This window comes from Silene latifolia, chromosome 8 (genome assembly GCF_048544455.1).
Source record: "Silene latifolia isolate original U9 population chromosome 8, ASM4854445v1, whole genome shotgun sequence".
Classification (NCBI taxonomy): domain Eukaryota; kingdom Viridiplantae; phylum Streptophyta; class Magnoliopsida; order Caryophyllales; family Caryophyllaceae; genus Silene; species Silene latifolia.
The window spans coordinates 103,079,034-103,090,070 of record NC_133533.1 but is presented as its reverse complement, the minus strand read 5'-3'; the positions used below and the strand labels follow the sequence as shown (position 1 = coordinate 103,090,070).

Genomic DNA, 11,037 nt, shown 5'->3' with positions numbered 1-11,037 from the left:
TCTTCATGTCGATCTATGCACTTAGGTACTCTAAAGCTCTATTTACCTTTAAGGAAACCCTCGCCTTAAACTAAATCTACTCTTGAGTAACAATCTTTGGATTGTAATGCTATGGCTCGTATGCAACAAGGTCGATTTGGGATAAGGTCATAATACCATTACTTTCTAAAAGTAACATATTATCAATAAGACATGCGTGCTACACTCCCACTCTATCTTTATAGATTATAGTTTCATTACTTTCACAAAGTAACACATTAACTATATATTATAGTTCCATTACTTTCACAAAGTAACACATTAACTATAAGACATGTTTGTGATGATCTAATCTACTCCCACTCTATCTCTTAGAAATACCTCTATATTCTTAAGATATAGCTTTGTGAGTTACAAACATATATGGTGAAATAATTGGAAGTTTGTCTAGACTGACATGTTAGCACATAAAAAACCAGCTCTATCATGGCAGCTTGATTCATGTCATATGCGAACCTGATCCATGTTATTTGTTAAATAGACTCTCTATTTCAGGTATCTCCTGGTTGACCATCCGTTTAGAATTACTTGTCCGTTTTGGATTGCAAATTCCCAAAATTGAGTTCAATAACTCAAACCGACTCATATTAGTTTGATGTTATGGGTAGTGACACTAGGTCATAATCCATATTTAATAAATCAATTTCATTACTTAGATCTTTGTCACTACGATCGGATCGTAATGCTTTAGTACTTTGTTCAATTGGTTCTCTACATCATTTAGAAATTCCTTTAAATTTCTCAAATGCTTCACTTTATATTTGATTAAGTAAATATGCCCATATCTACTTAAATCATCGGTAAAAGTGCCGAAGTAGTCATAAATTCCCTTGCGGTGATGCTCATTAGAACACATACATCGGCATGTATTAGTCCCAACAAATCACTTGCTTGTGTCCCTTTACCACTAAAGAAGGTACAAATAATTTTGTGAAGGAGACAAGATTCGCATATTCCATATGATTGAAAATCAAATGGTTCATTAAACCTAGTCGACACTAGCTTTCAATGCGTTTCTGATTTATGTAACCTAATCGAAAAAGCCAAATGTACAAATCATTTGGATCACTATTATGAGTCTTTTGGTTTGTATGTTATAGATATCCTTAGTTGAGTTGGAAGTGTCTAAAACATGAATACCATTAAGAGAATTGACTTGGCTCCCAGCCATGTCAATTTTCAAACAAAATACAACGATTGTTTTTTATGGCAAAATATGAATCCTTCCATGTCTAACATGAAATAATGTTTTAGATAAAATGGGTAAATAATCACCATTAGGTAGATTACAACTCAAAGTTATTAGCTAAAACAAGTACACAAGTCCCTCTCGAAGTGGTGGCTACCCTAGCTCCATTTCCTTGTCGGAGATTTATATCACCCTTGTTTAGCTTTTTCACATTTCCAAGCCCCTGTATACAATTACAAAGGTGAAAACCACAACCGGTATCCCATACCCACGTTGAGGTGGATGTATAATTTATATCAATAAAAACGATTTCGGAAGAAATAGTACCAAGTGGAGTGACAAGTCCAACTTTGATATCTCCCAAATACTTGGGGCAATTTCTCTTCCAATGGCCCATGACATTACAATAATGACATTCTTCGTAAGATTGGGGACCCTTCTTGGTCTTGGTTGTGGTAGTCTCACTATCCATTTCCAATTCATTATCAGGTTTGGGTTTCTTACCCATCTTTGCCTTTCCTTTAATAATACCATACTCTTTTCAGTTGCAAGAACATTCTTGCTAGAACTCCCACTGAATTTAATATTTCTCCTTGTTTCTACAAACAAGGATGCCTTGGATTTAGTGAGATTTTCTTCACAAGGTTTTCTTACCAAAGGGGTAGGCATAAATATTGGAATGGGAGGTATGGAAGTGGTAAAATAGCAAAGATTTAAATCCTGACCAATGCCAATGCGTAATTCTCTAATCATATCATTGTCATACCCGGAGCATTTTTCATCAAATGATTGGAAGCATGAATTAATCGTGATTCGTGTAAGAGTATTAGATGAATCCATTGCGTATAAATAACTACAAAAACGGAAATAAAGGAAATAATTAACATCTATCATTTTAATACTACTTGTAAACAAGTATTGCATTTATATAGTGACCTCTACCCAACTATTATAAATGATTTCGAGATCCAAATTCATATTAACTCGGGCACGGTGAGCCGATTCATCCCTTATTAATATAACTCGGTAGATTAACTCTTTAATCGATTCTATCTCTAGAATTCTCGGTCGATAAAAATTACTTTAATATTTATCTTTAGCCCGGAACACATGCGACTACGGTCATGAATACTTTCGTTGAGCTCAATCCGAATTTCGATGTAATAACATTTTATTACCCACTTACCCAACGTAACAAGTTAGTATCCCGGTGATCCGAGCCTACTTCCTAATGAAATTGGGACTCATGGTTTCTACTATTTGGTAAGGCTAATTCTCAATTATTAATTTGTGAGAGGTCGTATCAATTTATTATCTATCACGTTTTAAGTGAACTAAAGCGGTGAACTACGATAATTATAATTGACACGGTCGATGAGTCGATATGAAATGCATGTGTTGTTATGGCGATTTGGCAATGCGTGCAACATATTAAAATAAATGCAAAGCAATAATAATAAATTCCTAGTATGGCCTTCCTAAAATAGAAAATCAAATAATCTATTACATATTCGGAAAACAACTCCTTTGGTCCCTTGAATCTTCAAGTGGCACGGCTTCCAAGAACACCGTCTTCATCGGAACATCTTTCCAATGGCACCGTCTTGAAGAAATTCCATGATTACAAATAATAATAAAAATACAAAGCTATTCCTATTATACATTTGTAATATGAAAAACTAGTAAAAATAAAAGTGATACGAGATCACATTAAATTACAACCGAATCAATATCCCCTTTCATTACGGGTAATATCGATTAAAACTAAAGCCATACTAAAATAAAATTACATAATTCAAAATTATATAAATAAAAAGACATTCAACAATTGAAATATGCAGCATTATAATATGTATCTATCATGCCAAATTATGTGCCAAATCGCCCTATTTAACTTATATCGATTATATAACCCGGTTTTATGTAAATGCGTGATAATAACTTCTTAAAATCACAAATTAACACTTAAATCACACTTAATTTCAAGTTAATTATCCTAACACTCTTAGGACTCAAAAATTAGTCATCATTCAATTTTTGACAATAATTCAACTTGATTTAATTTTATGCTCATTTTTTACCTTAAAATCATAACATTTATGAAATAAATCCAAATTAAATTACAATAATTTAAAAATTTGAATTTTAAATTTTTGAATATTATGGAATATTTCCATGACACTCATAATAACAAAAATCATGGTTAAATTTTCGAATTAATCTTGAGAAAATATAGTCGCAATTTATCGGTTTTATCGCATAAAATATTTAAAGTATCCAAAAAATAATCCAATCAATTTTACAACTTTAGATCCGATAAGTGGGATATTTATGCAACCTAAAATAATTTTTTCATGCCATGTAATTCATTTTAGCTATTTATGCTAAAATAGTCACTATTTATGCCATTTTTACACTAAAAATTCATAAATCATGCAAAATAAAATCATTTCATCTCAAAATTTACATACACTGTGTAAATCATGCATGTGACAACATATTAAAGTTTCATGGCCTAGTTCGAAGTTTAACTATTTTTAACCATTTTACCTCCTTTTAATCCATTTTTATCTCATAAAAATCATAAATCATGCAATATTAATCAAATTAATACGAGATTTTACACACAATTTGTAAAATCTGCATGTGAGATCATATAAAGTTTTCAAGGTCAGAACTAAGTTTAACCAATTTTAGTCATTTAACCTCCATTTATGCCATTTTTATCGTATAAAAATCATAAATCATGAAATATTAATCACATTAATATGAAATTTTACATACAATACATAAAATATTCATCTAAGGTCATACTAAAAATCACGTCCAGTAGTGAAGGTTAACTTATTTTAGTGAATAAAAGTTCATTTTACTAATAAAAATGTAATTATTTCACTAAAAATCATTAAAATGAGCAATAAATTACCATAAATCATAAAAATGACCGAAAAACATTTTAGGACCAAAATATATAACATGCATAATGATTTCGTGACTTAGTCTTATAAATCACAAATTACTAGTTTTAATTAAGTTACATTTAACTCGGAAAATCCAAACCGATTATGCATGCAACATCTTATGCTCTGATACCACTTGTTAGGTTCATATACCTATTATTAGACTCTTCTAATAGTGAACTAATTAACTTCTTAATTTGTGTTCTTTTGATCTAGTGCATGCATAACAAAATAAGAGATTAATGAAGAAAAACAATGTCCCTTACATTGTTAGGTGGGTCGAAATATGAGCACAAATAAGATCACCTTCCTTATTTGTTATTGAGCTTTAATATATTGGATTATCCTCCAAAATTCCAATGTAGAGATTCTCCTTTTGATTGCACCCAAGATTTAACCCTTATCACTACTAAATAATATTTGCTAGATATTTATTTAGTAGTCTACCTTAAAATTGATTACTAATACTCATATATTATACTAATAATATTAGTAATCTCATTGAACAATTTGGATCAAACTTCTCAAGTTTTTAGAGGAAAAACTATGAACAAGAGAGAGGTTTTTGCATGTGATGAATATATGCATCTTTTCGAGAGAACAAGTGAGGAAAAATTTAGAACAACAAAGTGTTGTGTGCTCTTATGTGGTCCGGCCACTTTTCTCCATTTTGAGCATTTTTCTCTTCCCATTTGTCTTATGCAAATAGTGTAGGTAGTAGGCTTTTATTAAATTGTGTCATACGATGTTGGAGAATCTATCCAACAACTAAATGACAAAAACTAAAACTCTAGCATGCTTATGGTTTTGGACGGTACACTTAGTGTATATGGGTTCATTTTTGTCTTATAATATTTGTCCCACAAATGCTTATAAGTCTTATGCTTAATTATCTTTCATAATTAAATATTAATTTGATCATACAACAATTATATGACAAATTAATAAACATATATCCACTCAACTTATTGAGTAATGATTTACCATTATAACAACATATAATGGGTCCCATAATAACTAGTTAATTAAATTTACAACCTCTTGTAAATGTAAATAACTAATTACCTCTACCTTGAAATATATATAAAACCTCAACATAATTTAGTAAATTAACATATTAATTCACTAAATCGAATCTTATTTAATCACATTACAATAAGATAGATATTTCCTCTTATAAATATAAATTGTTCTTATTTAAGGAATTAATTAACTTGTATCAACATACAACTAATTAACTTTACTGATAAGGGCATCATCCTTTAGGTGTGACCTTAAGGGATCAACTGACCACCACCGTCCTACGACAGTAACGTCAAACTCTAGCAAGCCAATCGTTACCGATTAATGTTGATCAGTTGACTATATTAATGAATCATCTCTTACGTATTCTTAATATGAGATTTAAACATGTGATCGCACTATTGTTGAGGACACATATTCCAACACGACCTTCATCCCCCGTGCTTGCTGGTGTGCTGGACTGTTGCCTCAGAATGTCTATCACCGCCCAGAGTTCCCTGTTCCCCTTCCTTGCCTTAGTTTCTGCCTTTCTCTGGTCTTCTCGCATATCTTCCATGACCTTCTGAAGATTCTCTATGCCACTAAGTAGGGTTTGTATTGGACTTGGTGGTGGATTAAGGCCTGAACTTGTTGTACCCCTGTCTGATCTGGGTTGGGCCGCCACAGCAGGAGTTTTGGGAGGTAGAGTGACCTTTGTCACGGATATGGTTCTTGGAGTGTGTCCGGGGGCCTAAGTTTGTGTCGCTGATGCTGGATTTTGAACTGGATTTGGTGGTATCGACGGCTGACCGCTTCCTGACACAGCTGCTGACGTTTTTTTGTCCATTATATGTCTAAGTAATCAACGATTGACGACTACAATGCCTCATGGTGGGCGCCAAACTGTTTTGGTAATTTTCTACCGAATTAGGTTAAGCGAGGTCAATCTGGTCGTGCTTGTTTTATGTTGTTTGGGTGTTCGTATTTAATGCAAAATAAAGGAATTAAATATGTAAATAAAGGTTGACACGTGAGATTTGGTGACGGGGAAAACCCAATGTGGGAAATAACCGCGAGAAGGGACGGTATCCTTCCAAGGATTGCACTAGCTTGTTAATACGAGAATGAGTACAATGGGGGCGATACGTAAATCTTGCTAGTACAATATGCTATATGTATGCGTGAGATCTCGAATGCCTTTCTTTCTTGTTTCCTTGGCTATTTATAGGGTAAGAACCCTAGATATGTCCTACTCCGTTTATGGTAAGCAATATTAGTTCTATCATAACTCTTTCCAAAAACGGGTCCTCTTCCTTCATTCTCCCTAATCTCCCTGAAATCTCCCTGATGACTTTGCAACACGCGGGCTCCTTATGCTCATGGGCTCCCCGTAATTAGTTAGCTTCCACGGCCCAACTCTTTGAACGAGAATGGATGGGCTTGTTTCCCACTAGGCCAATGTGTGGATTTTGGTCCAAACAGCAAGATTTCATCCTTCAACAAGCAACTCCACCCCTTACTCGGAAATCATTTCAACGCCATCTACACTCATTTCTTTTGATGAAAGTGTCACCTAAATGTTAAGAATCTCTCTCCTCGAGTTGAATCAAGTGGCATCCTTCCAATTTTTGTGTCACATCCACATTTTCATTGTTTATCAAACATCACCCGACTTCAACTTTAACTCAACACCTATTCACAAATCACAAAAACACTATACCCACATAAAATCCAAGGTAGGCAATCCATCTAACAACTATTCTAACTAATAACGGCATTTAAATCACGGAATTGAAATTGTGATATATAAAGGACAAGGAAAGGAATATTTACAAGTTGGCGGTTGTTGAGGGAGACCGCCAAACCTAAGCTTGCTTAGAATGAGAACTATTCATCCCCCAATATAAGGGGTTCTTCAAGTTCCATTTCACCTTGAGTGTCAATTTGTTGACCCTCATAGAAGTACTTCACTCGTTGTCCATTGACTTTAAAACATTCACCTTTCTTGTTCTTTAACTCGAATGAACCATATGCGTAAACGGTTACCACTTCAAAAAGTCCCGACCACCTAGACTTGAATTTTTCGGTGAACAATTGGAACCTTGAATTGAAAAGAAGGACTTTGTCCCCCACACTTATCTCCTTCCTCATGATTTTGGAATCATGCCATTGTTTGGTTATCTCCTTGTAAAACCTTGCATTTTCATATGCATCCATTCTAAGCTCATCGAGCTCATTGAGTTGAAGAAAACACTTGTTACCCGCAATGTCCAAGTCATAATTGAGTTCCTTCAAAGCCCATCTAGCACGATGCTTCAATTCAAGAGGAAGGTGGCACGAGTTACAAAAAACCAAGCAATAAGGAGTGGTTCCTATCGGGGGTTTTTTAAGTGGTTCTTAGTGCCCAAAGTACATCATTAAGCTTGTCACTCCAATCCTTTCGTGATTTGTTCACTACATGCTCAACAATGGCCTTAATTTGTCGGTTTGACACTTCCACTTGCCCATTTGTTTGGGGGTGGTAGGCAATTGCAACCTTGTGTCGAATACCGTACTTCTTAAGCAAGGCATAGATGGTGCGGTTGATGAAATGTGAGCCTCCATCACTTATAACGGCCCTAGTCACTCCAAAGCATGGAAGCATGTAGTATTTAAAAAGTTTGGTAATGACTCTTGAGTCATTGGTGGGTACGGCGATAGCTTTGATCCATTTGGACACATAATCCACCGCAATCATTATTTATTGGTTGTCAATAGAAGATGAAAATGGTCCCATAAAATCCACACCGCATACATCAAATAGTTCCACCTCTAGAATGTTGTTAATAGGTATCTCATCTCTTCTCCCCATATTTCCTCTTCTTTGACAAGAGTCACAAGAATGAACAAAGGCATAGGTATCCTTGAACAATGATGGCCAATAAAATCCACAATGGAGAACTCTAGCTTGAGTCCTTGAAGTTGATAGATTGGCGCCATAAGTTGTTGCATAGCATGATTGGAAGATTGGCATACCTTCTTCATGAGTGACTGCGGACAGCGGGGGCCCACGGGGGCTCTTGGAAGGAAAAGAGAAACAAGCGTTTGCATTTTTGTATGGAGTCGCCACCAATTTTTATGGGAAATTGGAACCGTTCGAATACCTCGTGTCATGTCAAGACACAAAGTAGAGACATGAACACTAAGCAATCGTTACCCTTAGCATTCTATTTCTAGAATGACTCTCGTAGATGTCAATGAACACGGGTGTTCACAGATATCTGGAGTAAGGGGTGAGGGTACGTATTAGGAAGCTCTTTTGATCGAACACCTAATCCCGCCCGCCTCGATAGCGGCCTCTACTAATGATTAGGGAAGTTATTCGTACTTGATATATCGTCGATTGTATGCATGCAATGCAACATCCAAGTTTTAATCCTAGCATGTGAGAATTAATACTAAGTCGGTGAACAATTAATTAGCATACAATTGGGTCGAATTAGGGATTTAATGCTCAATTACATGTGAAAACATTCAAGCAATAAAAGAAATACAATAATTATAAATTACAATAATGAAAATTACATTAATTACAACGGATTAGGCGATTTATGTCGAAAATACCTTTAAAACGGATAATTTGAGAAAAAGAATAAAAGAAAAAAATTACGAGAACAGAAGGTGATATTACGGTTAATAGTCAATTAATACGTAAGCTAAATAACTAAGTCAAGGCAAAAACGGAGTTCAGGGACATAATTCAACCGAACAAAGCGCAGTAGAGTCGCGTCCTTTGGAATAAGGCGCGCGACGACGATCTGCATCTGTTCTGGCTTTGGTCAGTTTGGCGGAATTGCGTGTTGCTAATACTCGTTGGTAAATTTAATGATTGATTACATTATTTACTCGGATGAAAGTGATTAATAGGTTATTTACATGTGAATGGGTCATAGAAACGATAAAACATGAATAAGACGGAATTAAACGAATTAATATAAGATGGATTAATTACAGGAGTGAAAGATATTAACAAACTAAACAAATTAAATCAATTAATTAGGTTAAACACAATGGATTAATGACGAATATGTGATAAATACGACAAAAGACAGATGAAAACTATATCAAAGACGAATTCCAGAAACCCAATATTGATGAATTGAATCTCTATAACCCGGAATTGAATTTAATGACGAAAACCCGCAAATATTGGATTATTTGAGATTTAAGTCGGATTTGTGATGATTAAAACATATTAATGATGATGATTATAATATACATGTGAATTATATGCTATCACGGTGAAGAATTAACAAACAAACAAAACAAGTAAAAGAATTTTGACGAATAACAGAGGACGAACGAAGAAGAAAGGAAGCCGGAACTGCGGCATCCTCACGAAGAGGCGCAGCAGGAACTGCGCTCCTTCGAAGAGGCGCAGCAGGAACTGCGCTCCTTCGAAGAGGCGCAGCAGTTGCTGCGTCCTTTCTCGACAGTTTGTCTACTGGAAATCCGTAAAAAGAGGTTTTAAAGCACGGTTTAGAAATCGGTTTTAATGAGGTATTTTCGACATAAACCTTACAATTGATGATGCAAGAAGTAAATACAATAAATAAAAGAGAGATTATACACCCTCAGACTTACATGTTGACGAAACGAGAAGGACTAAGATATCGATTAGTGATGCTCGACGCGAATGCAAAGAAAGTGCCCTCGTAAGAGGAAAACGATTAGATTAATTAAGTTGATTGATTGTGGAGTTGGTCAAATTGGTCGGTCATGCAAACGAGGCTGGTACTCAGAAGGACCCGAGCTTACGTGGTCGAATGTTCAAGCACGTAGACGCCAAAAAGTAAGAACAAAGTCTAGAATGCAAAGGGAGAAGAGAAGGGCGGACTCTCGCGTGAGAAATATGAGGAGCGAAGGCTCCTATTTATACTAATCACGTGGAGGAATTAGGGTTTCGGAGAGTCTTTGGAAGTGAATCTCGGAAAGACATGAAAAAGATACGAGAAATACGCAGAAAAGGGCCTGGGAAGAGGCGCGCTGACCCACTGCGTCTCTTGGAAGAGGCGCGACTGGTCTGCGTCTGTTCCCAAGGGATTTCCTCCTGCGGAAGAAAGATTTCTGTGTTTGATTTATGGTAGGACGGAAATAATTCGGTTTTCCTTAATATCTTATGTGAATATTACGGGAAATTGTTTACCAAAAGATAAAATTTATGAAATATGGAATAGAAATATCCGGAACATTCTAGAACATTCTGACTCGGGATTTAACGGTTATCAGAAAATGGAGACGGTTTTAGGCCCGACTCGAATGTACTCTAATTCTTCAAAAACGACCGTATCGGGACGTAGATGACAACTAAGAGGTAGATATTAATATTTGAGCAATCACTTGACGATAATCTTACGAATTGTCACAAATCATTCCGCGTACCAAACATGCGGCCCAATCATCACCGGGTGGTTTGTGAGAGGTGCAGAAATGAGGTATCTACAGTGACGCATCTTTGGTAAATACCATTACTGCACCTTCTACACAAGAAGGGGTCTTCCCACACATATCTCCTTGCTTCATATTTCAACTTCTTCCTAGCTTAGCTCCCAAATTCTTCTAGAATAAAGCTAGAACACAAGTAGTTTACAATGTCTGCATACCAAGGGTCGGAATTCATAATAGCCAAGATGGTGTCATCGGGTAGCCATTCAATAATGGGCATCCCATCATCAATACCCCATCTTGCTTTTTGTGTTAAGCTAGATAAATGGTCTGCAACGACATTTTCGGCACCCATTTTATCCTTGATGGTGAGGTCAAATTCTTGTAGCAATAGCACCCAACGTATCAACCTTGGTTTATAGT

General features: G+C 35.5%; 1 protein-coding gene across 1 annotated transcript; it reads right to left on the bottom strand.

The window, feature by feature from the left end:
• Positions 1-7,077: 7,077 nt before the first annotated feature.
• LOC141595614 (uncharacterized) lies at positions 7,078-10,969 on the bottom strand. The gene is made up of 3 exons (XM_074415577.1): positions 10,833-10,969; positions 7,604-7,808; positions 7,078-7,503 (listed from the first exon to the last, which is right to left on the bottom strand). Exons 1-3 carry the CDS (start codon positions 10,967-10,969, stop codon positions 7,078-7,080), a joined length of 768 nt encoding a protein of 255 aa, XP_074271678.1.
• Positions 10,970-11,037: the final 68 nt, after the last annotated feature.